Source organism: Carettochelys insculpta, chromosome 4 (assembly GCF_033958435.1).
Source record: "Carettochelys insculpta isolate YL-2023 chromosome 4, ASM3395843v1, whole genome shotgun sequence".
Classification (NCBI taxonomy): Eukaryota; Metazoa; Chordata; order Testudines; family Carettochelyidae; genus Carettochelys; species Carettochelys insculpta.
Window position 1 is genome coordinate 50930 of NC_134140.1, and position 27550 is coordinate 78479.

The window sequence follows — 27550 nt, forward strand, 5'->3', positions numbered from 1 at the left end:
TCAGGAGAAACTGCTGGAAGAATTCCGATCTGTGGCGCTGGGCGAGCCCGACACCTATTGTGGAGCACCCACGGGGACACTCGATGAAGAAGAACAAGTTTTCTCCCTCTTCCTTATGACACCCTTTCAGATACCTGAAAACCGCTATCATGTCTCCCCTCAGTCTTCTCTTTTCCAAACTGAACAAGCCCAATTCTTTCAGCCTTTCTTCATAGGTCACATTCTCTAGCCCTTTAATCATTCTTGTTGATCTTTTCTGGACCTTCTCTAATTTCTCCACATCTTTCTTGAATTGGGGTGCCCAGAACTAGACACAATATTCCAGCTGAGGCCTAACCAGCACAGAGTAGAGAGGAAGAATGACTTCTTGTGTCTTGCTCACAACACACCTGTTAATGCATCCCAGAATCATGTTTGCTTTTTTTTGCAACAGCATCACACTGTTGACTCATATTTAGCTTGTGTTCCACTATAACCCCTAGATCCCTTTCTGCTGTAGTCATTCCTAGACAGTCTCTCCCCATGCTGTATGTGTGAAATTGATTGTTCCTTCCCAAGTGGAGCACTTTGCATTTGTCCTTATTAAACTTCATCCTGTTTACCTCAGACCATTTCTCCAATTTATCCAGATCATTTTGAATTATGACCCTAACACTAACCCTCCACTTATCTTTGCTTTTATGGTGCTTTGTGACCTCTTCCTACTGCATCACCTCATCAGGTACTGAAATACTGACTACTGCCTCCAGTCAGCATATTATACCAGCTTCCACTGCCCACTTGTTACATTTTCAAATAAAAGCACCTTCTGTTGTTTCCCCTGCTGCCCCTCACACACAGGAGGGACTCCCAGTAAACAGCCCTTAAAACTAATTATCCTCCTTCAAAACCCGCCTTTGCTGTGAAGCCTAGAAAAAATTGACTAAGATGCTAGTATGCTAAGCCTGTGCCCTACCAAGCTAATACTGTCTCTTTCTTAGTACTCTCCTTTGATTTGTCTGTGCCTAGTTCTTGTGTTATTTTTACACAGTAAGATCCATGGGGCAGGGACCTTTATTTGGTCTTCACTTGTAGAGTACCTAGTTCCATGGGTCAGGTACATGACTGGGCTCCTAGGAGCTACAACACAAATATTAAATCATCTCTGCACAGATGTGGCTGCTCCAGATGACTGCACTCAATTTACAGCCATGCCCTCCCCACCTGTGCCCATTCCATTCCTGTTTCCATGTTTCTGATCTCTCCCTCACCGGTCCCCAGGTACAGCACATCATACTCAGGCCCAGAGATGCTTCTGACACGATGCACTGCAATTTTCAGGTACAGTGTGTCCATCTTGACTAACACCGGCCCCATTTCCAGCGGATGAACAATCTGGTCCATGAGAGGATGATCACGGACAAATGTCAGAACACGGTCAGGTAGTGCCAATGAGGAGCCAAAACCAGCCAGCTTCATGCTCTTAGTAATGCACTGTAGGTTTAAAAAAAAAAAAAAAAGAAAAGAAAGATGTGCTCAAATGGTCTGAACAGCCAAACATCCAGACTGGATATTATTTTTCCCCAGGCAGAAACTGGTAATTCCACTCCTCTTCTGACGACAAAGCTTGGTGTATACACCCTCCATGATCGAGGTCGTGGAGGTCTTGCTTTTAGCATCCTAAGACTGAAAAGCTTCCCGTTCATTCTATAGACAATCTCATCTAGTGTAATCCCCAGGTTCTTTTCTGCACACCTGCCACTTAGCCCATCGGCCCACAAGCCTGCAACACTGCATGGGATTCTTTCATACTAAATTCAGGACTCTGCACGTGTCCTTGTTGAAATTCATTTTACTTTTGTCTCAATCTTCCAATTTGTCAAGGTCATTCTGAATCCTAAATCTATCCTCCAGCATATCTACCTCTTTGCCTAGCTTAGTCTCATCCACAAACTTGTACTCCATCCCATCATCTCTATCATTAATAGAGATGTTGAACAAAACCTGCCCCGTGACCAACCCTGGGGAACTCCACTTGATAGTGGCCCTTAGTCATCTTGTTTTCTGAGCTGATTCCCCAAACTTATAAATCTCTCCTCATATGGCAGCCATTCCATAGGTAAATCACTTTTGGTGTTCTTTTCTGAACCTTTTCGAATTCCAATGTATGCTTTTCTAAGATGGAGAGAACACCTCTGCATGCAGCATTCAAGATGTGGGCATATCATGGATTAATACAGAGATAAATATGTGATAAATATATGACCTGGATAAATAGGAGGACTGGGCCAAAAGAAATCTGATGCAGTTCAACAAGGAGAAGTGTAGAGTCCTGCACCTGGGGCGGAAGAATCCCAAGCATTGTTACAGGCTAGGGACCAACTGGCTCAGCAGCAGTACGATGGAAAGGGACCTAGGGGTTATGGTGGATGAAAGGCTGGGTATGAGTAAACAGTGTGCCCTTGTAGCCAAGAAGGCTAACTGCATACTAGGGTGCATTAGGAGGAGCATTTCAAGCAGATCTAGAGAAGTAATTATTCCCCTCTATTCGGCACTGGTGAGGCCACATCTGGAATACTGTGTCCAGTTTTGGGCCCCCCAGTATAAAAAAGATGTGGATTTGTTGGAGCAGATTCAGCGGAGGGCAACAAAAATGATTAAGGGTCTGGAGCACGAGACCTATGGAGATAGGCTGAAGGATTTGGGCTTGTTTAGTTTACAGAAGAGAAGACTTAGGGGTGATTTAATAGCAGCCTTCAACTTCCTGAAAGGGAGCTCTAAAGGGGAGGGTAGGAAACTGTTCTCAGTGGTGTCAGACAGCGGAACAAGGAGCAATTATCTGAAGTTGAAGAGGGAGAGGTGTAGGTTAGATATTAGGAAAAACTACTTCACCAGGAGGATGGTGAAGTATTGGAATGCGTTGCCTAGAGAGGTGGTGGATTCTCCATCCCTTGAGGTTTTTAAGTCCTGGCTGGACAAGGTTCTGGCTGTAATGACTTAGTAGGGGTTGATCCTGCTTGAAGCAGGGGGTTGGAACTATATAACTCCTGAGTCCCCTTCCAGCCCTATGAGTCTGTGATAACATGATATTTTATATTATCTCTACATACATTTCTAAATGATTCTCAACATTCTGTTCACATTTTTTGACTGCCCCTGCACATTGAGTGGATGTTTTCAGAGAACTTTCCACAAAGACTCCAAGGTTTGCAATGAATAGGAGTCTCACATGTTGACTTGTCTATCTGACAAGAAGGCTATGGATTTCTTGAGACATGTAGACAGACTTATGTACAGTACTGGGGAGGACCTGGAGTGGTACATAGAGGTACCAGTGACACAGGAGGAACTAGTAGAAAGATTCTGGAGGCTAAATTTTGGCTGCTAAGAAAGAGATTGAAGTCCAGGACCTCCATGGTAGCATTCTCTAAGATGCTTCCAGTTCCACATGAAGGGCCAGTTAGACAGAACTGCATGGTCTCAATGTGTGGATGAGATGGTAGTATAGGAAGGATGAGTTTAAAAGGGAAGGTCCTCTCATGGACTAGTAACTGGCTGAAAGACAGGCAACAAAGTGTAGGAAAAACTGTTGAGTTTTCAGAATGGAGAGAGGTAAGTCGCAGTGTTTGCCAGGGGGTCTGTTTTGGGAGAATTCCTATTCAACATTTTCATAAATGATCTAAAAAAAGGGGTAAACGGTAAGGTGGCAAAATTTTCAGATCCTACAAAACTACTCAAGAAAGTCAAGTTCCAAGCACACTGCAAAGAGCTGCAAAAGGATCTCGCAAAACTGGGTGACCGGAAAACAAAATGGCAGAAGAAATTTAATGTTGATAAATGCAAAGTAATTCACCTTGGAAAACAATCCCAACTGTACATATGAAATCATGAGAACTAAATTAGCTGTTACCACTCTAGAAAGAGATCTTAGGAGTTATTGTGGACAGTCAGAAAACAACATATTGCCTCTGTATAAATTCATGGTCACCCCACAATAAAAGATATATTGGCACTGGTAAAGGTTAAATACAAGATGATGAGGGTATTGAACAGCTCCTGTATAAGGGAAATTAATAAGATCTGGACTTTTTATTTCAAGTGGACACGGTATAAAAAACAGGTCAATTTTGGCTCTCACTGCTTTAACACTTGTGCTTAATTCATATTGATCTCCACCTACCTACATCCATCTACATGAATGATGTGATACATATTATTAACAGGATATGTCCATGTGGTAGGACGTCTGTGTTGGTCAAAACTCGCTTTACCTTCCCATCTGGCGTTCTAGGCTAAAACCCCACATCCCAGTTCACTAAGGGTTGGGGGAAGGGAGCAGCAGTGGAAAGAGGGGTAAGATCTCTGTTTGCCCCATAACAATCATAGTTCTCATCACTCACTGCGCCTGGCCGTGGCTCAGGGACATCCCCACCCATGACACTTGTCCATTTGTCACAGTCATGTTTAAATTCCTTGAAATGGCCATTCATAGCTTTCTGGACATCCTGGATGCTGTAGGCACAAACAGCTGAGACCTGCCCACTGTCCCTGCAGGAGAAACAGAGAAAGGGTCGTTAGTTAGCCATAACAGAAGCTTTAAGAAGCTTAGAATCATAGAACACTAGGACCGGAAGGGGCCTCCAGAGGCCATCGAGCCCAGTCCCCTGCCCCGATGGCAGGGCCGACCACTATCTACACCATCCCTGACAGACATCTATCTAATCTGTTCTTAAATATCTCCAGCGAGGGAGATTCCACAACCTCCCTTGGCAACTTATTCCAGTACTTGACCACCCTGACAGTTAGGAACTTTTTCCTAATGTCCAGCCTAAACTTCCCTTGCTGCAGCTTAAGTCCATTGCCTCTTGTTCTCTCCTCAGAGGCCAAGAAGAACAAGTTTTCTCCCTCCTCCTTATGACACCCTTTAAGAAATCTGAAAACCGCTATCATGTCCCCCCTCAATCTTCTTTTTTCCAAGCTAAACAAGCCCAATTCTTTCAGCCTTTCTTCATAAGTCATGTTCTCCAGACCTTTTATCATTCTAGTTGCTCTTCTCTGGACCTTCTCTAATTTCTCCACATCTTTCTTGAATTGGGGTGCCCAGAACTGGACACAATATTCCAGCTGAGGCCTAACCAGCGCAGAGTAGAGCGGTAGAATGATTTCTCGTGTCTTGTTCACAACACACCTGCTAATGCATCCCAGAATTATGTTTGCTTTTTTTGCAACAGCATCACACTGTTGACTCATATTTAACTTGTGATCTCCTAGAACCCCTAGGTCCCTTTCTGCTGTACTCCTTCCTAGACAGTCTTTTCCCATTCTGTATGTGTGAAACAGATTATTCCTTCCTAAGTGCAGCACCTTACATTTATCTTTATTAAACTTCATCCTGTTTACTTCAGACCATTTCTCTAATTTATCTAGATCATTCTGAATTATGACCCTATCCTCCAAGGTAGTTGCAACCTCTCCCAGCTTGGTATCATCTGCAAACTTAATAAGCGTACTTTCTATGCCAATATCCAAATCATTAATGAAGATACTGAACAGAACCAGTCCCAAAACAGACCCCTGCGGAACCCCACTTGTTATGCTTTTCCAGCAGGATTGAGCACCATTAACAACTACTCTCTGGGTGCGATTAGCCAGCCAGTTATGCACCCACCTTATTGCAGCGCGATTTAAGTTGGACTTGCCTAGTTTGTCGATAAGAATATTATGCGAGACCGTATCAAATGCTTTACTAAAGTCTAGGTATACCACATCCACTGCTTCTCCCTTATCTACGAGTCTCGTTATCGTGTCAAAAAAAGCTATCAGGTTGGTTTGACATGATTTGTTTTTTACAAAACCATGCTGGCTGTTCCCTATCACCTTACTACCTTCCAAGTGCTTGCAGATGACTTCCTTAACTACCTGCTCCATTATCTTTCCTGGCACAGAAGTTAAGCTTACTGGCCTGTAATTTCCTGGGTTGTTCTTATTCCCCTTTTTGTAGATGGGCACTATATTTGCCCTCTTCCAGTCTTCTGGAATCTCTCCTGTCTCCCATGACTTTCCAAAAATGAGAGCTAACGGCTCAGCTACCTCTTCTATCAGCTCCTTGAGGATTCTAGGATGCATTTCATCAGGCCCTGGTGACTTGCAGACATCTAATTTTTCCAAATGGTTTTTAACTTGTTCTTTTTTTATTTCAAAAACTAACTCTACCCCTTTTCCACCAGCATTCACTATGTCAGGCATTCCTTCAGATTTCTCTGTGAAGACCGAAACAAAGAAGTCATTAAGCATCTCTGCCATTTCCAAGTTCCCCATTACTGTTTCTCCCTCCTCACTGAGCAATGGCCCTACCCTGTCCTTGTCAGAGGACATCCTAAGACTCTGAGTAGCACCATGAAGGACTTGTGTAAAGTTAAATATTGGGTGTGGCACACAATCTCTCAAGTTACTTTTAGTTTACTAACTAAATTACTAACTAAACTAAGCAAATACAATTTAGATGGGGCCACTATAAGGTGGGTGCATAACTGGTTGGATAACTGGTCTCAGAGATAGTTATTAATAGTTCACAGTCATGCTAGAAAGGTATAACAAGTGGGGTTCAGCAGGGATCTGTTTTGGGACCGGTTCTGTTCAATATCTTCATCAACAATTTAGATATTGGCATATAAAGTACGCTTATTAAATCTGCAGATGATACAAAGCTGGGAGGGGTTGCAACTGCTTTGAAGGAGAAGGTCACAATTCAAAATGATCTGGACAAACTGGAAAAATGGTCTCAGATAAACAGGATGAAGTTTATAAGGACGAATGCGAAGTACTCCACTTAGGAAGAAACAAATCAGCTTCATACATATAGAATGGGAAGCAACTGTTTAGGAACGTACTGCGAAAGGGATTTCAGGGTCACAGTGGATCACAAGCTAAACATGAGTCAACACTGTTGCAAAAAAAGCAAACATGATTCTGGGCACCAGATTTCAAGAAAGATGTGGAGAAACTGGAGAAGGTCCAGAGAAGAGCAACAAGAATGATTACAGGTCTACAGAACATGAGCTATGAAAGAAGACTGAAAGAACTGGGCTTATTTAGTTTAGAAAAGAGAAGACTTACAGGGGACATGATAGTGGTTTTCAAGTACCTCAAAGAGGGTTACAAGGAAGAGTGAGAAAAATTGTTCTCTTGGCCACTGAGGATAGAACAAGGACCAATGAGCTTATACTGCAGCAAGGGAGGTTTAGATTGGGCATTAGGAAAAACTTCCTTACTGTCAGGGTGGTTTAACACTGGGACAAGTTACCTAGGAAGGTAGAGGAAACTCCATTGCTTGAGATATTTAAGAGCATGCTAGATAGACACCTATCGGGGATAATCTAGATGATGTTTGATCCTGCCCAGAGGGCAGGGAACTGAACTCCATGACCTCTTGAAGTGTCTTCCAGTTCTAGTGTTCCATGATTCCTTGATGATTACCAACACTCTGTGAATTTCCACTGAAGAAGCTGACATTGGCCACTGACAGAAGAAAGATTACTGGGCTAGATGGACCATTGGTCTCGCCCAATATGGTAATTCTTATGTTCCTATGATTTAAGATGTATTAAGAAAAGTTTATACAAATACATTAGGAGCAAGAGAAGACAAAGGAAAAAATGTAGGTCCGCTAATTAGTCAGGAAAGTACTAATAATGGGCCACTTCAAGAAAGCTGGATATGCTTAATTGTTATTCCATCTGAGTCCAGGGGTGCACAAAGGGTGGGGGCAGGCCCCCTCAGGGGCATGAAGTTTCAGAAGTTTTTATGTATATGCATTAACATTTCTATACAAATTAAGAAAGTTTTTACATTCTACATACTTATTTTCTTCCATGTGAAAACATTTTCTTTTCCATATGAACATAATCAAAATTTCTATCAGTTTGGAGTAAATTAGACAGGTTGGCGGCCCCTGCTAGTTACAGGGATGAACAATTGGGCCCAATGGAAAAAGTTTGCTTATCCCTGCCTTAGTGTGCTGTAAAAAGGTTGTGTTCTGTGACTTTGTGAATCTCTGCTCACAAACAGGGAAGAACAGCATCTGAAGAAGTGAGTTAACTCACCAAAGCTCATGCTCTAAACTTTTCTGTTAGTCTATAAGGTGCCACAGGACCCTTCGTTGCTGCTACAGATCCAGGCTAACACAGCTACCCCTCTGATAAGGGAAGAACTAGTAGGAGAAATAGAAGGAGGTGGCAACCTGGGCTGCAGCGACTATGAGCTGGTAGATTTCAGGATCCTGACAAAAGGAAGAAGGGTGAGCAGTAAAATACAGACCCTTGATTTCAAAAAAGCACACTTCGACTCCTTCAGAGAAGTAATGGGCAGGATCCCTTAGGAAATGAAGATCAAAGAATCATAGGGCTGTAAGGGACCTCAGAAAGTCATCTAGTCCAGCCCCCTGCTCCACGCAGGATCAACCCCTACTAAGTAATCACAGCCAGGACCTAGTCCAGCCAGGACTTGAAAACCTCAAGGGATGGAGAATACACCACCTCTCTAGGCAATGCATTCCAATGCTTCACTACTCTCCTGGTGAAGTAGTTTTTCCTAATATCTAACCTACACCTCTCCCTCTTCAACTTCAGACCATTAGTCCTTGTTCTGCCATCTGACACCACTGAGAACAGTTTCTCACCCTCCTCTTTAGAGCTCCCCTTCAGGAAGTTGAAGGCTGCTATTAAATAACCTCTAAGTCTTCTCTTCTGTAAACTAAACAAGCCCATATCCCTCGGCCTATCCTCATAGGTCTTGTGCTCCAGACCCTTAATCATTTTTGTTGCCCTTCGCTGAGCCTGCTCCAACAAATCCACATCCTTTTTATACTGGGGGGCCCAAAACTGGACACAATATTCCAGATGTGGCCTCACCAGTGCCGAATAGAGGGGAATAATTACTTCTCTAGATCTGCTTCAAATGCTACTCCTAATGCACCCTACTATGCCGTTAGCCTTCTTGGCTACAAGGGCACACTGTTTACTCATACCCAGCCTTTCATCCACCATAACCCCTAGGTCCCTTTCCATCATACTGCTGCTGAGCCAGTTGGTCACCAGCCTGTAACTATGCTTGGCATTCTTCTGCCCCAGGTGCAGGACTCTACACTTCTCCTTATTGAACCGCATCAGATTTCTTTTGGCCCAGTCCTCCAATTTATCCAGGTCCCTCTGGATTCTCTCTTTACCCTCCAATGAATCTACCTCTCCCCCTAGTTTTGTGTCATCTGCAAACTTGCTGAGGGTGCAATCCAGTCCCTCATCCAGGTCATTAATAAAGATGTTGAATAACGCTGGCCCCAGAACTGAGCCTTGCGGCACTCCCCTTGAAACAGATCGCCATCCAGATATTGAGACATTGACCACTACCCCTTGGGACCGACCATCAAGCCAGCTTCCTATCCATCTTATAAGTCCAAGGATTCAATCCATATTTCCTTAACTTATGGACAAGAATGTTGTGGGAGACTGTATCAAAAGCCTTGCTGAAGTCAAGGTATGTCACATCTACTGACCTCCCCATGTCCGCAGAGCTTGTTACCTCATCATAGAAGCTAATCTGATTGGTGAGACAGGACTTGCCCCTGGTGAATCCATGGTGGCTACTTTTGATCACTTTCCCCTCTTCCAAGTGCTCCAAAATGGAGTCCTTTAGGATTCCCTCCATTATTTTTCCAGGGATTGAGGTAAGGTTGACCCATATATAGTTCCCTGGATTATCCTTCTTTCTTTTTTCAAAGATGGGCACTACGTTTGCCTTTTTCCAGTCATCCGGGACCTCTCCTGATCACCAAGAGTCTTTAAGGATAATGGTTCAGCAATGACCTCTACCAATTCCCTTAGTACCCTCGGGTGCATTAAATCCAGACCCATGGACTTGTGAACATCTGGTTTTTCTAGATACCTCAGAGCTTGTTGCATCCCTACAGATGGCTGTCCTCCACCATCCCATACTTCATCGTCTAGGACTATCATGTGGAAGTTGACTTTTTCCGTGAAGACTGAGGCAAAGCAAGCACTGAAGGGGAAAAGAGTTCAGGAGAACTGGCAGTATTTTAAAGAAATCTTACTGAAGGCACAGAAACAAAGCATCCCACCACATAGTAAGAAATGCATATATGTTAGGCAGCCAGCTTGGTTTAAACAGGGAAATCCTTCATCAGCTCAAACTCAAAAAGGATGCATATAAGTGGAAATAAGAACAGTTGCTAAGGAGGAGAATGCCAGGAAGTAATCAGGAAAGCGAAACCACAAATAGAACTGCAGCTAGCAAGGGATGTGAAGGATAACAAGAAGGGTTTCTACAGGGATGTTAAAAATAACAGGGTTATCAGGGAAGGTGTGGGGCCATTACTGGATGAAAGAGGTAACCTAGTGATAGATGAAATCATGGAGTTCACATCATGAAATCACAGAGTTTACAATTCTAAGGAAGGGAAGAAGGGAAAACAGCAAAATAGAGATAATGGATTTCAGGAGGGCAGATTCTAGGAAACTCACAGAGCTGGTAGGTGAGGTCCCATGGGAAGCAAAACTGAGAGGAAAAACAGCTGAGGAGAGTTGGCAGTTTTTCAAAGGGACATTATTAAGGGCCCAAAAGCAAACTATCCCGCTGCATAGAAAAGATAGAAAATATGGCAAAAGGCTGCCTTGGCTTAACCAGGAGATCTTGCATGATCTCAAAATATAAAAGGAATCATATAAAAAATGGAAACAAGGACAAATTACAAAGCATGAATATAAACAAACAACACAAGAATGCAGGAGCAAGATTAGAAAGGCTGAGGCACAAAATGAGCTCAAACTAGCTACAGGCATAAAGGGAAACAAGAAGGCTTTTTATAAATATATTACAAACAAGAGGAAGACCAGGGACAGGGTAGGGCCATTGCTCAGTGAGGAGGGAGAAACAGTAACAGGGAACTTGGAAATGGCAGAGATGCTCAATGACTTCTTTGTTTCGGTCTTCACTGAGAAGTCTGATGAAAGAGTGCCCAACATAGTGAATGCTACTGGGAAAGGGGTAGGGTTAGAAGTTGAAATAAAAAAAGAACAAGTTAAAAATCACTTAAGAAAATTAGATGTCTGCAAGTCACCAGGGCCTGATGAAATGCACCCTAGAATACTCAAGAAGCTGATAGAGGAGGTATCTGAGCCTTTATCTATCATCTTTGGAAAATTATGGGAGGCAGGAGAGATTCCAGAAGACTGGAAAAGGGTGAATATAGTGCCCATCTATAAAAAGGGAAATAAGAATAACCCAGAAAACTACAGGCCAGTCAGCTTAACTTCAGTGCCAGGAAAGATAATGGAGCAGGTAATTAACAAAATCATCTGCAAGCACTTGAAAGGTGGTAAGGTAATAGGAAACAGCCAGCATAGATTTGTAAAGAACAAATCATGTCAAACTAATCCGATAGCTTTCTTTTATGGGATAACGAGCCTTGTGGATAGGGGAGAAGCAGCAGATGTGGTATACGTAGACTTTAATAAAGCATTTGATACAGTCTCACATGATATTCTTATCAAAAAACTAGGCAAATACAATTTAGATGAGGCTAGTATAAGGTGGGTGCATAACTGGCTGGATAACCGTACTCAGAGAGTAATTATTCTTAATGGCTCTCAATCCTGCTGGAAAAGAACAACAAGTGGGGTTCCACAGGGGTCTGTGTTAGGACCGGTTCTGTTCAATGTCTTCATCAACAATTTAGATATTGGCATAGAAAGTACACTTATTATGTTTGCAGATGATACCAAGCTGGGAGGGGTTGCAACTGCTTCGGAGGATAGGGTCATAATTCAAAATGATTCGGATAAATTGGAGAAATGTTCTGAGGTAAACAGGATGATGTTTAATAAGGACAAATGCAAAGTGCTCCACTTGGGAAGGAACAATCAGTTTCACACATACAGAATAGGGAGAGACTGTCTAGGAATGACTACAGCAGAAAGAGATCTAGGGGTTATAGTCGAACACAAGCTAAATATGAGTCAACAGTGTGATGCTGTTGCAAAAAAAAGCAAACGTGATTCTGGGATGCATTAACAGATGTGTTATAATCAATACACGAGAAGTCATTCTTCCGCTCTACTCTGCGCTGGTTAGGCCTCAGCTGGAGTATTGTGTCCAGTTCTGGGCACCGCAGTTCAAGAAAGATGTGGAGAAATTAGAGAGGGTCCAGAAAAGAGCGACAAGAATGATTAAAGGGCTAGAGCATGTGATCTATGAAGAAAGGCTGAAAGAACTGGGCTTGTTTAGTCTGGAAAAGAGAAGATTGAAAGGGCGACATGATAGCGGTTTTCAGGTATCTAAAAGGTCGTCACAAGAAGAGAGGAGGAGGGGGGAGCCCCACTGCCTTGTGGGTTATCCTGGGAAGGAGCAAGGCTAAGGGAGTAAACCCTGACAGAAAATCTGGAGGGGAGTCTTAAGGTGGTTCTGTGTCAACTCCTGGCATTGAGCCGGCAACTCCTGCAGCTGAGCTGGTACCAGACATAGAGGTTATCCTCTCCTTTCGACTATATCAGTAAAGACGAGAGGGGGACACTGACATCTGGGCAGCCCAAGGTCCCAAGAAAATTGCCCAGACTCGCACCTGGAGAGGTACTCCAGCATCACTTAACAGCGTTGAACCAACATGGGAGGTAACAGATTCCAGTTATAAGCTCTTGCTCAATTGGCGTAGACAGCGAGTGCCAGTGGTTTCCTTCGACGGTGGGAGAGATCATCGCATCTCACTGGACAGTCACCGCCCGCCTCAAGCTGGGCAGCCCCCAGCCAGTAGGGTACTGGTCCTGCCACAGTTCACCTGCCTCACTGGGTGCATGAAGCTTAAGGTTCCCAAACCTGACACGTGACTGAAATTCGAGCACCAAGCAAACCAATAAGAAAATCAACAAGAAAAGGAAACCATCAAAGTTTTAAGCTTGCTTGCTGGAATGTGCGGACCATGCTGACCGGTTTGACTGAAGATCTTCAGGACATCAGCGACACCCGAATGACCGCTGTCATCAATGAGGAACTGAAGAGGCTCCAAGTTGACATTGCTGCTCTGCAAGAGACGCAACTCGCAGATTTGGGATCTCTAAAGGAAAAGGACTACACCTTTTTCTGGCAGGGTAAAGCCCAAGAAGAACCCAGGGAGCATGGTGTTGGCTTTGCCATCAGAAACACCCTTCTACAAATGGTCATACTTCAAACTTGTGCCAGTCCTGTCCACCTGATCAGTGCTTACGCTCCAACCCTGTACGCCACACCAGAAGTAAAAGACAAGTTCTATGACGTGCTTAGTGCTGCCATAGCGCAAATACCTGCTCGCGAACAACTGTACATTTTGGGTGACTTCAATACGAGAGTTGAAGCCGATCGTGACTCATGGCCTTCCTGCTTAGGCCACTTCGGTGTGGGAAAAATGAATGAAAACGGACAGCGTCTTCTCGAACTTTGCATGTGCCACAATCTGAGCATCACAAACACATTTTTCCAAACCAAGCCACAGCACAGAGTGTCATGGAGACACCCATGCTCGAAAAACTGGGATCAACGAGACGTGATAAACTCAAAAATGTCCTTCTGACATGCAGCTGTCATAGTGCCAACTGCGATACAGATCACTCACTAGTTTGCTCCAAACTCAGGAAGCTGTACCACTCTAAACCAACTGGAAGGCCTTGCATTGATGCCAGAAAGACAGCAAATGCGGAGAGAGCCGAAAAGCTCAGAGACACCCTCGAGGAGAATCTGCACGGGAGCCCTGGGGGTGCTGATGTGACATCCAGATGGCAGCATCTGAGGGATACAATTTACAACACAGCCTTGTCAGTGTTTGGAAGAAGAGCTAGAAACACAAATGACTGGTTTGAAGCTAACTCTGATGAGACGATTCCAGCCATCAAAAAGAAGTGCGCTGCACTCCTGAAGCACAAACGCTCACCAAGCCAGAGTACCCTGCAAGCACTCAGAGAAGCCAGAAAACCAGTACAGCAGACAGCCAGGCGCTGTGCCAACAACCACTGGCTCCAGCTATGCAGTAGCATCCAGACCAGTGCTGACTCTGGTAATCTCAGGGGAATGTATGAGGGCATCAAGAAGGCATTAGGACTCACCCAGAACAAGATGGCACCTCTGAAATCCAAATCTAGTGAAGTCATCACTGACAAAGCCAAACAGATGCAGCGCTGGGTCGAGCGCTACTCCGAGCTGTACTCACGCGAGAACATTGTGGTTGATACAGCCCTCAATGCCGTCGAGCTCCTACCAGTAATGGACGAACTGGATCAGAAATCAACTGTGGACAAACTGAAGAAAGCCATTGACAGCATTGCAGTAGCAAAGGCCCCAGGCCAGGATGGTATACCACCAGAGGTAATCAAGTGTGCCACGGACACCCTCCTGGAACCCCTACATGAGCTACTGTGCCTGTGCTGGAGAAAGGGAGCAGCTGCACAGGATATGCGCGACACTAACATTGTAACCTTGTATAAGAACAAAGGAAACAAAAGCGACTGCAACAATTACCGCGGAATCTCCCTCCTAAGCATCACTGGTAAACTGTCCGCTCGCGTCATCCTCAGCAGACTCCAGAAGATTGCTGAGAGGGTGTATCCTGAATCACAGTTCGGATTCCACGCAGAGAGATCTACTGTCGACATGGTCTTCTCTCTGAGGCAGCTGCAGGAGAAATGCAGGGAGCAGAGAAAGCCACTCTATATTGCCTTCATCGACCTAACCAAGGCCTTCGACTTGGTCAGCAGGGATGGACTGTTCAAACTGCTCCACAAGATAGGCTGTCCACCACAGTTACTCAAGATGATCCCGTCTTTCCACGAAGACATGACAGGAACCGTCCAATATGAAGGCACATTATCGGATGTTTTCGGCAACAGGAGCGGCGTCAAACAAGGATGCATCCTTCCTCCAACATTGTTCGGGATCTTCTTCGCACTCTTCCTGAAGCACGCCTTTGGATCTGCAACAGTGAGCATCTTTTTGCACACAAGATATGATGGGAAACTGTTTAATCTTGCAAGGCTAAAAGCTAAGTCTAAGGTGCAGGAAGTCCTCATCAGAGATTTGCTGTTCACAGATGACACTACTATAGCTTCACGCTCAGAAAACCAGCCTCAGAAACTGCTGGATCAGTTTTCTAAAGCATGCAAGGACTTTGGGCTTACCATCAACCTAAAGAAGACAAATGTACTTGGTCAGGATATTGCCGAACCTCCATCATTCAGCACTGACAACTATTTGTTAGAGGTTGTCCACGAGTTCATTTACCTCGGGTCCATCATCACTGACACCCTGTCATTGGAGACTGAGCTAAATAGGAGGATTGGAAAAGCACCCACAACTCTGTCCAGACTCAGCAAGAGAGTGTGGAATAACATCAAGTTGTACACTGACACCAAAATGCAAGTCTACAGAGCCTGCATCCTCAGCACCTTCCTTTACAGCAGAGGGTCTTAGACCCTGTACGCCCGCCAGGAAAAGAGGCTGAATGTCTTCCACTTGCACTGCCTCAGGTGCATCCTTGGAATATCATGGAAGGACAGAGTGCCGAACACCACCGTCCTTCAGCAAGCTGGAATCCCAACTGTGCACACCCTCTTCAGGCAGCAGCGGCTCCACTGGCTTGGCCACATCCACAGGATGAATGATGGAAGGATCCCAAAAGACATCCTGTATGGTGAGCTAGCCTCTGGCAAAAGACCTCTCGGATGCCCCCAATTTCGCTACAAAGATGTTTGCAAGAGGGACCTCAGGGAAGCAGACATCGAGCCGGACAGCTGGGAGGAGCTGGCAGACGATCGCAGCAGATGGAGGCAGGAACTATACAAGGGCCTTCAGAAGGGTGAGATGAGGATCAGACAGCTAGCAGAGGAGAAGCGAGCCCACAGAAAGCACAGTAAGGACCTGCCAGACACCCACTACACATGCAACAGATGCAGCAAGGACTGTCACTCTCATGTGGGCCTTCACAGTCACAGTTGGTGCTGCAAATGATGATCCCAAATGGAACTACGAAGGGTGCAATCCATAGTCTACGTAGACTGAAAGATGCCTACTACTACTAAGGAGGGGGGAGAAAACTTGTTCTTTTTGGCCTCTAAGGATAGAACAAGAGGCAATAGACTTAAACTGCAGCAAGGGAGGTTTAGGTTGGACATTAGGAAAAAGTTCCTAACTGTCAGGGTGGTCAAACAGTGGAATAAATTGCCAAGGGAGGTTGTGGAATCTCCATCACTGGAGATATTTAAGAACAGGTTACACAGATGTCTATCAGGGATGGTTTAGACAGTACTTGTGGTCCTGCCATTGGGGCAGGGGGCTGGACTTGATGGCCTCTCGAGGTCCCTTCCAGATCTAGTATTCTATGATTCTATGATGTAAGAAAAGCTGAAGTACTCAATGCTTTTTTAGCCTCAGTCTTCATGGACAAGGATAGTTCCCACACTACAGTGCTAGAAAATGCACTATGGGAAGGTGGAGGGCAGCCATCTGTGGGGAAGGAATGAGTTAAGATGTACATAAATCCATGGGTCTGGATTTAGTGCACCCAATGGTACTGAGGGAATTGGCAGACGTCATTGCCAAGACTTTGGCCATTAACTTGTAAGACTCTTGGAGATTGGGAGAGATCCGGATGATTGGAAAAAGGTAAATGTACTGCCCATCTTTAAAAAAGGAAGAAGGAGAATCCAGGGAGCTATAGACAGGCCTGCATTACCTCAGTCACTGGGAAAATCATGGAGGAGATCCTCAAGGAATCCATTTTGGAGCACTTGGAAGAGGGGAATGTGATCAAAAGTAGTCAACATGGATTCACCAAGGTCAAGTCGTGCCTCACCAATCTCATTAGCTCCTATGAAGAGGTAACAGGCTCAGTGTACATGGGGAAGTCAGTGGATGTGATATACCTTGATTTCATGAAAACTTCTGATACAGTCTCCCACAACGTTCTTGCCCATAAGTTAAGGAAGTACGGATTGGATAAATGGACTGTAAGATGGATAGTAAGATGGCTTGATGGTTGGGCCCAATGCATGGTGGTCAGTGGCTCAGTATCTGGATGGTGGTCAGGTTCAAGTGGAGTGGGATAGGAGGAAAGGTCCTTTCATGGATCGGGAATTGGTTAAAAGACAGAAAACAAAGGGTGGGAATAAATGGTAAATTTTCACAATGGAGGAGGGTAACTAGTGGTGTTCCCCAGGGGTCAGTCCTGGGACCGATCCTGTTCAACTTGTTCATCAATGATCTAGAAAATGAGGTAAGCAGTGAGGTGGCAAAGTTTGCAGATGACACCAAGTTGTTCAGGACAGTCAAAAGCAAAAGGGATTGTGAAGAACTACAAAAAGATCTCAGCAAACTGAGTGATTGGGCAGCAAAATGGCAAATGAAATTTAATGTGGGTAAGTGTAAGGTAATGCATGCTGGAAAAAATAACCCAAATTACACGTACTACATGATGGGGTCAAATTTAGCTACGACAGATCAGGAAAGGGATCTTGGAGTTATAGTGGATAGTTCTCTGAAGACATCCACGCAGTGTGCAGCAGCAGTTAGTAAGGCAAATAGGATGTTAGGAATTATTAAAAAAGGGATCGATAATAAGACAAAAGATATCATACTTCCCCTATATAAAACTATGGTACGCCCACATCTTGAGTACTGCGTGCAGATGTGGTCTCCTCACCTCAAAAAAGATATATTGGCATTAGAAAAGGTTCAGAAAAGGGCAACTAAGATGATTAGGGGCTTGGACCGGGTCCCATATGGGGAGAGGCTAGAGAGACTGGGACTTTTCAGTTTGGAAAAGAGGCGATTGAGGGGCGATATGATAGAGGTATATAAAATCATGAATGGTGTGGAGAAAGTGAATATAGAAAAATTATTTACCTTTTCCCATAATACAAGAACTAGGGGACACCAAATGAAATTGATGGGTAGTAGGTTCAAAACTAATAAAGGAAATTTTTCTTCACACAGCGCACAGTCAACCTGTGGAACTCCTTGCCCGAGGAGGCTGTGAAGGCCAGGACTCTATGGCTACGTCTACACGTGCAGCCAACATCGAAATAGCTTATTTCGATGTTGCGACATCGAAATAGTTTATTTCGATGAATAACGTCTACACGTCCTCCAGGGCCAGCAACGTCGATGTTCAACTTCGACGTTGCTCAGCCCAACATCGAAATAGGCGCAGCGAGGGAACGTCTACACGTCAAAGTAGCACACATCGAAATAGGGATGCCAGGCACAGCTGCAGACAGGGTCACAGGGCGGACTCAACAGCAAGCCGCTCCCTTAAAGGGCCCCTCCCAGACACAGTTGCACTAAACAACACAAGATACACAGAGCTGAGAACTGGTTGCAGACCCTGTGCCTTCAGCATAGATCCCCAGCTGCCGCAGAAGCAGCCAGAAGCCCTGGGCTAAGGGCTGCTGCCCACGGTGACCATAGAGCCCCGCAGGGGCTGGAGAGAGAGCATCTCTCAACCCCCCAGCTGATGGCCGCCATGGAGGACCCAGCAATTTCGACGTTGCGGGACGCGGATCGTCTACACGGTCCCTACTTCGACGTTGAACGTCGAAGTAGGGCGCTATTCCTATCTCCTCATGAGGTTAGCGACTTCGACATCTCGCCGCCTAACGTCGAAGTTAACTTCGAAATAGCGCCCGACACGTGTAGACGCAACGGGCGCTATTTCGAAGTTGGTGCCGCTACTTCGAAGTAGCGTGCACGTGTAGACGCAGCTTATTAGGGTTTAAAAAAGAGCTTGATAAATTTTTGCAGGTTAGGTCCATAAATGGCTATTAGCCAGGGATAAAGTATGGTGCCCTAGCCTTCATAACAAGGGCAGGAGATGGATGGCAGGAGATAAATCACTTGATCATGGTCTTCTGTTCTCCTTCTCTGGGGCACCTGGCATTGGCCACCGTCGGCAGATGGGATGCTGGGCTCGATGGACCTTTGGTCTGACCCAGTATGGCCATTCTTATGTTCTTATGAGTGCCTCAAGGCTCAGTTCTGGGGCTGGTGTTGTACATCATCTTTATTAATAGCCTGGATGAGGGACTGGATTGCACGCTCAGCAAGTTTGCGGATGACACCAATCTAGGGGGAGAGGCAGATATGTTGAAAAGTAGAGAGAGGCTCCAGAGTGACCTGGATAAAATGGAGGATTAGGAGAAAAGAAATCTGATGCAGTTCAACAAGGAGAAGTGTAGAGTCCTGCACTTCGGATGGAAGAATCCCAAGCACTGTTATAGTCTGGGGACTGACTGGTTAAACAGCAGTACAGCAGAAAGGGACCTAGGGATTATGGTGAATGAAAGGCTGGCTATGAGTAAACAATGTGCCCTTAAAAATAACAATAAGGCCAGTGGCACCTTATAGACTAACAATTATTTTGAAGCATAAGCTTTTGTGGGTAAAGACACTTCGTCAGATGCATGAGTGGGCAGTAAGGTTTCCAAAGGAGGGTTTAAAGAGGGAGTCTCAGTCAAGTGGAGGGCCAGAGTTCACCAGGTCTGTTCAGTCACAGAGGATGTGACCAATTATCAGCAGCTACTGTGGCGTTGTGAACATCAAGAGAGGAGAAATCAAGTCAGGGAGGACGTGGCCCATTATCAGTAGCTAATGTGGAAGTGTGATCATCAAGAGCAGACAAACTGCTTTTGTAATTGGCCAACTACTCCCAGTCTCTATTCAATCCTTGGTTAATGGTGTCAAATTTGCAAATTAATTGCAGCTCTGAAGTATCTCTTTAGAGTTTATTTCTGAAGTTCTTTTGTTGTAGGATTGCTACTTTTAAATCTTACTGAGTTCCAGGTAGACTGAAGTGTTCTCCTACAGGTTTTTGTATGCTACCGTTCCTGGTGTCTGATTTATGTCCATTTATTCTTTTACATACAGACTGTCCAGTATGGCCAGTGTAAATTGCAGTGGGGCATTGCTGGCACATGATGGCATATATTATTAGATGTGCATGTAAAAGAGCCCCTGATGGTGTAGTAGATGTGATTAGGTCTTCTTATGATATCGCTGAAGTAGATATGTGAGCAGAATTGGCTTCAAGGTTTATTGCAGGGATTGGTTCCAGGTTTAGAGTTACTGTGGTGTAGTCTATAGTTGCTAGTGAGAACTTGTTTAAGGATGTCAGATTGCCTGTCGGCGAGGACAGGCCTCTCCCCCAAGGTCTATCAGAGTGAAGGATCGTTGTCCTGGATGGGTTGTAGATCACTGGATGCACTATCTTGTAGCAGGTGGCTTCTGGGTACATGCTTGGCTGTCAATCTGTGTGCCCTTGTAGCCAAGAAGGCTAACAGCATATTGGGGTGCATTAGGAGGAGCATTTCAAGCAGATCTAGCGAAGTTGTTGTTCCCCTCTATTCGGCACTGGTGAAGCCACATCTGGAGTATTGTGTCCAGTTTTGGGCCTCCCAGTAGAGAAAGGATGTGAATGTGCTGGAGCAGGTTCAGTGGAGAGCAATGAAAATGATTAAAGGGCTGGAGCACATAAGCTATGAGGAGAGGCTGAAGGATTTTGGCTTGTTTTGTTTGCAGAAGAGAAGACTGAGGGATGATTTAATAGCAGCCTTCAACTTCCTGAAGGGGAGCACTAAAGAGGATGGAGAGAAACTGTTCTCAGTGGTGTCAGATGGCAGAAGAATGACTAACGGTCTGAAGTTACAGAAGGAGAGAAGTATTTTGGATATTAGCAAAAACTGCTTCACCGAGAGGGTGGTGAAGTACTAGAATGCACTGCCTAGAGAGTTGGTGGAATCTCCATACCTAGAGGTTTTCAAGTCCCATCTTGACAAAGTCCTGGCTGGGATGACATAGTTGGGGTTTATCCTGCTGGATGCAGGGGGCTGGCCTCGGTGACCTCCTGAGGTCCCTTCCATCCCTATGATTCTATGACTTAACACAATTAACATCAATAACAAGGTGGAAGGAACACAAGACAGAATGCAGAACACAAGCTGTGTTCAATCTTCCATGGTTTTGTTTCATGCATGCGCAAAATGGCACTTTTCAAGGTCAAAGTCGAACCCAGAACTGCTCACCAGTGGCGAGGATTAAGGAAGGTCCACGGGAGAATCAGTCCTGTCAAACTTTTTCTGTGTAGACAGCCATTGTAGTCGACTGCTGATAAGTTAATTTTAGCTATGCAATTGGAGTAGCTAAAATTCCATATCAGTGGTCGACTTCTATATGTCTAGCATAGACATAGCCTAAGATACTTAAGAAACCAACTGAAGCAACATTAGAACGTTTAGTGAGTATCATGGAGAACTCATACAGGCTGTACCAGAAGACTGGAGAAAAGGAAACACAGTAGCTAACTTTAAAAGCAGGAACAAAGAGGACCTGGGGAATTATAGACCAGTCAGCCTAACACCTGAAAAGATATTAGAACTAATTATTAAACAATCAATGTGTAAAGCACACAGAGGATGTTGCCAACATGAATTTGTCAATTTCCTTCACAGGTATGACACTGGGCCACAGAGGGTTAAGCAACTTGTAAACTAAATGATGCAAATTCATTCTTTAAAGACATATTAGAGGAGCATGTGAATGGTTATTAGGGACATTCGTTATAGATAAGTAACAAAGCCATGTTTCGGAGGGGTAGCCGTGTTAGTCTGGATCTGTAACAGCAACGAACGGTCCTGGGGCGCCTTATAGACTAACAGAAAAGTTTTGAGCATGAGCTTTCATGAGCACAGACTCACTTCATCAGATGCTGGTTTTGGAAATCTGCAGGGCCAGGTATAAATAAGACAGAGCAAGGGTGGGGATAACAAGGTTAGCTCAGTCAGAAAGGGTGAGGCTTACTACCAGCAGTTGATCTGGAAGTGTGAACACCAAGGGAGGGGAAACTGCTTCTGTATTTAGCCAGCCATTCGCAGTCTTTGTTTAAGCCTGAGCTGAGGGCGTCGAATTTGCAGATGAATTGTAGCTCAGAAATTTCTCTTTGGAGGCTGGTCTTGAAATTTCTTTGCTGTAGGATAGCTACTTTTAGGTCTGCTACTGTGTGGCCTGGGAGATTGAAGTGCTCTCCTATGGGTTTTTGTATATTGCCATTTCTGGTATCTGATTTGTGTGCGTTTATTCTTTTACGTAGAGACTGTCCAGTTTGTCCGATGTATATAGCAGAGGGGCATTGCTGGCACATGATGACATAAATTATATTGGTAGATGTGCAGCTGAATGAACCCACGATGGTGTGGCTGATCTGGTTAGGTCCTGTAATGGTGTTGCTGGTGTAGATATGTGGGCAGAGCTGGCAATGAGGTTTGTTGCATGGATGGGTCCCTGAGTTTGAGTGACTGTGGGCCTTGGTAGGCAGACCAGTCCTTCACAGGCCTTGGGAAGCAGACCAGTCCTTGCCCACAGACAACCTGCCAACCTGAAGCAAATCCTAACCAGCAACTATACACCGGACCACAGTCACTCGAACTCAGGGACCCATCCATGCAACAAACCTCGGTGCCAGCTCTGCCCACATATCTACACCAGCAACACCATTACAGGACCTAACCAGATCAGCCACACCATCGTGGGTTCATTCAGCTGCACATCTACCAATATAATTTATGCCATCATGTGCCAGCAATGCCCCTCTGCTATATACATCGGACAAACTGGACAGTCTCTACGTAAAAGAATAAACGCACACAAATCAGATATCAGAAATGGCAATATACAAAAAACCATAGGAGAGCACTTCAATCTCCCAGGCCACACAGTAGCAGACCTAAAAGTAGCTATCCTACAGCAAAGAAATTTCAGGACCAGACTCCAAAGAGAAATTTCTGAGCTACAATTCATCTGCAAATTCGACGCCCTCAGCTCAGGCTTAAACAAAGACTGCGAATGGCTGGGTAAATACAGAAGCAGCTTCCCCTCCCTTGGTGTTCATACTTCCAGATCAACTGCTGGTAGTAAGCCTCACCCTTGCTGACTGAGCTAACCTTGTTATCCCCACCCTTGCTCTGGCTTATTTATACCTGGCCCTGCAGATTTCCAAGACCAGCATCTGATGAAGTGAGTCTATGCTCCCGAAAGCTCATGCTCATAACTTTTCTGTTAGTCTATAAGGTGCCACAGGACCCTTCGTTACTGTTACAAAGCCATGTTTGACAGACTAAAGCATTGAAAAGAAAGGTTACTCACCGTAGTAACAGTGGTTCTTCGAGATGTGTCCCCGTGGGTGCTCCACATTAGGTGTTGGGCTTGCCCGGCACCGCAGATCGGATCTTCCAAGCAGTTTCTGCCAGACCGCACATGCGCCGGTGCGCGCCGCTCCCTTGCGCGCTCCTGGCCACGTGCGTGATCCGGTCCCCGCCAGTTCCTTGACCAACCGCCTCAGATGCTCCTGCAAAACACTAAACAGAGATCCGAAGCGGGGAGGATGGGTGGCTAGTGGAGCACCCACGGGGACACATCTCGAAGAACCACCGTTACTACGGTGAGTAACCTGTCTTTCTTCTTCGAGTGTCCCCGTGGGTGCTCCACATTAGGTGACTACCCAGCAGTAACCCAAGATAGGAGATGGGTAATCGGATTATGTGCAGCTTGTCCCCGAGAGGACCGCTGTCGAGAGACAGGTATCCTCTTGGAATACCCTGTGAAGGGCGTAATGTTTGGCGAAGGTGTCACAGGATGACCAGGTCGCCGCTCTGCAAATGTCTTTTAGCGCAACGCCCTCGAAAAAGGCTGTTGATGCCGCCACTGCCCTAGTGGAATGAGCCCTGGGCGTGGCCAGTAAGGGAGTCTTTTTGAGTTCGTAGCACATTTTTATGCAGGATACAATGTGCTTCGAGATTCTCTGCGGAGAGAGACGTTCTCCTTTCGATTTGGGAGCGAGAGAGACTAGGAGTCTATCCGTTTTCCGGAAGGACTTGGTCCTGTCTATATAGAAGGCTAGCGCCCTCCTCACGTCCAGGAGGTGTAGGCGTGCCTCTTTGTTAGAGTTATGAGGCTTTGGATAAAATGAGGGTAAAACAATAGGTTCGATAATATGAAACTCAGAAGAAACTTTAGGAACAAAGGCTGGATGCAGCCGTATGGTTACCGCCTCCTTGGAAAAAACAGTGCAGGATGGCGTTGCCATCACTGCCGCAAGCTCGCTCACCCTGCGAGCTGATGTGATTGCGAGAAGAAAGGTCGTTTTTATCGTAAGGAGGAGGAGGGAAACGGTGGCCAAAGGTTCGAACGGTGGTCCCATTAGCGCATTAAGCACCAGGTCCAAGTTCCACAAAGGTGGAAGCAGTTTCCGAGGGGGGTATAGGTTTACCAACCCTTTGAGGAACCTGGTAACCATGGGATGGGCGAACACCGTGTGCCCTTCCCCTTTGTGTCTGAACGCCGACATGGCAGCAAGGTGGACCTTTAACGAGGATAGTGAGAGTCCTCCTCTCTTGAGGTCCAGTAAATACTCTAATATTACAGGTATAGGCACTGAAAGGGGGGCTAGCTGTTTGGTAGAACACCATGCCGTGAAGCGAGTCCATTTCTGCTTGTAGGTCTTCCTGGTGGAAGTCCTCCTGCTACTTTCTAGGACTTGTTGCACTTCCTCCGTACATGTGCTCTCTAGGGAGCTGAGCCATGGATTAACCACGCTTGTAGTCTCAGGCCTTGGGGGTGCGGATGCACTATGGACCCCTGGGCTTGCGTGAGCTGATCTGGCACCACCGGAAGGGGCATCGGTGGACGGTCCGACATGCGCAGGAGTAGGGGGAACCATTGCTGCGGATCCCACATTGGGACTATCAGGATCATTCGGGCTCCTTCCCTCCTGGCTTTCTGCAAGACTTTGTGGATCAGCACTGTGGGAGGAAAAGCGTAAAGCAGGGGGCCCCTCCACGAGATCGCGAATGCGTCCCCCAGGGACCCCTGTCCCAGTCCTGCCCTGGAGCAGAATCGTGGGCACTTCTTGTTGTGTTGAGTAGCAAACAGGTCTATCTGGGGAAAACCCCATGCGTGAAAAATCGGTCGTAGCAGATCGGGACGGATCTGCCACTCGTGCGTGAGTGCAAAACGCCTGCCCAGCTGGTCTGCCTTCACATTGTGAGCGCCTGGTAAGTACGAGGCTTTCAAGGTTATATTGTTGGCGATGCACCAGTTCCACAACCGGACTGCTTCCGCACATAAGGCACGGGACCGAGCTCCTCCTTGCCGATTTATATAAAACATGGTGGAGGTATTGTCTGTACTGATCCCGACTACTTTGCCTTGTATATGGTCTCGAAAGTGTCTGCAGGCGTTGAACACTGCTCTGAGCTCCAGTATATTTATGTGCAGTGACTGCTCCGTGGAGGACCACAGCCCTTGTGCCACCTCTTCGCCCATGTGTGCTCCCCACCCTATGAGGGAGGCATCTGTAGTAAGAAAAACCGATATTTGTGGTTGGTGGAAGGGTACCCCTGTTAGCAAGTTCTTGGGGTTTACCCACCATTGCAGGGATTTGCGCACCTCTGTTGTGGGCGACACCACCCTCTGAACGGTGTGTGCTGCTGGTTTGTATACGCTCGCCAGACAGTGCTGCATGCTGCGCATGTGTAACCTGGCGTTCTGTACTACGAACGTCGCTGCTGCCATGTGGCCCAGCAGCTGTAAGCACGTCAGAACTGGCACCGTAGGGCTGAAGGTGATGACTTGCACGAGGGAGCCGATGGCCCAAAAGTGTGTCTCTGGCAGACACACTCTCGCTGTAATAGAATTTGTGTGCGCCCCTATGAACTCTATGTCCTGCGTGGGGTCTATCTTTGATTTTGCCAGATTGATAACCAGGCCGAGCGAAGAGAACATGCCTGCTGTGACGTGTATCATGCATAGTACCTCCTCCTTCGAGGCCCCTTTGAGTAGGCAGTTGTCCAGATACGGGAATATAAATACCCTTTGTCTGTGCAGGTAGGCTGACACCACTGCCAAGGTCTTGGCAAAGACTCTGGGGGCCGAGGAGAGGCCAAACGGTAGGACCTTGTGTTGAAAATGTTCTTTGCCTACCATGAACCGGAGGAATCGTCGGTGAGCTGGATAGATAGTTATGTGAAAATACGGGTCTTGTAAGTCGAGGGCTGCGAACCAATCTCCATCGTCTAGTGTCATAAGGATGGAGGCAATTGTGATCATCCGAAAGCGTTGCTTGCGCAGGTACCGGTTGAGGCCTCGAAGATCTAAGATGGGCCTCCAGCCTCCTGTCTTTTTCTCCGTGAGGAAGTACCTCGAGTAGAACCCTTTCCCTTGCAGTTGCTCCGGCACTCTTTCCACTGCCCCTATGAGCATGAGATGGTCTACCTCCTGCTTGAGCCTCGCTACGTGGGAGGCCTCCTGGAGGTGGGCTCTGGGTGGAGGTCTTTGCCTGCAGATCCCTCGGTATACCCGAAGTCTGGAGCCAGGACTCCCTTCGCATCACCACTGCCGTAGCTGTGGAGCATTCTGCTGTGTCCGCAACATCCAGGGCGATCTGAACTCCCGTCCTCGAGGCCGCGTAGCCTTCTTGCACGATGGCCTTGAGCACCGGTTTCTTGTCCTCTGGAAGCGAGTCCATGAGGGAGGTTAACCTAGTGTAGTTGTCGAAATTGTGGTTCGCTAGATGCGCTGCGTAATTTGCCATTCGCAACAGTAGTGTGGAGGAGGAGTAGACCTTTCTGCCGAACAGCTCTAGCTTCTTGGCATATTTGTCTGTTCCCCCTGTCTTGAATTGAGATGTCTTTGATCTTTGTTGCGACGACTCTACCACCAAGGAATTTGGTTGTGGGTGGCTGAACAGGAACTCCATGCCCTTCGCTGGCACGAAGTATTTGTTGTCCGCTTTCTAGTGGACAGGCGGAATAGTCGCAGGGGTCTGCCATATCATAGTGGCAGACTCCAAGATTTCTTCGTCAAGTGGTATTGCTATTTTGGAGGAGGCCGGAGGTCTCAGATTTTTGAGGAGCTTATGGTGTTTCTCTTGCACCTTTGCTGTCTGGATGCCTTGCGTGAAGGCCACCCTTTTAAACAGCTCTTGAAACTGTTTGAGATTGTCCGGAGGATGGACGTCCCCCGGGGCCGTAGCCTCGTCCAGGGAGGAGAGAGAGGAACCACTAAGATACGCCTCTCTGGACCCTTCCGGTTCCTGTTGGTGATGGTACATCTGCTTGCTGGAAGCTTGCAAGGGAAAATCTCGGGGTTCCATAACCAGTTCCCCCTGAGATACTTGACTCTCTGTCCCCGTTCGCGATTGCCCTCGGGGATACGGGACCGTCTGTGGGGATCTTTCCCTGGTAGACTGCCAGTGGTGTCTATGCCCCGCGTGATAGGGACGACCATGGCAGCATGGGCACTGTTCTTGGGCAGGTGACCTGGACCACTCCCTTGGTGCATACTCCCTGCGTCTGGGGGAGCGAGATCGTCGAGAGACCTGGGACACTGGAGAGAGCGATTTGTGATAGTACTCCAGCGGCTCAAACCCCAAGAAGGGTGAAGGTGGTCCCAGCCAGGGCGAGGCTGGTTGTAAAAATGGAGACGGGGGCTCCGGGTA

General features: G+C 46.3%; 1 protein-coding gene across 2 annotated transcripts in view; it reads right to left on the reverse strand.

Moving 5' to 3' along the window:
- The window catches only part of SEMA4F (ssemaphorin 4F), a 127983-nt gene that overhangs the window by 22415 nt on the left and 78018 nt on the right, over window positions 1–27550 (reverse strand). The window contains exons 9-10 of one of the 2 annotated variants that reach the window (XM_074992108.1): window positions 4380–4527; window positions 1277–1473 (exon numbers count right to left, since the gene is read on the reverse strand). In XM_074992108.1, the coding sequence (XP_074848209.1) occupies window positions 1277–1473; window positions 4380–4527 (345 nt within the window). Of the gene's footprint in view, window positions 1–1250; window positions 1474–4379; window positions 4528–27550 lie in introns of both variants that reach the window. The other variant, XM_074992107.1, reaches the window with a different exon arrangement.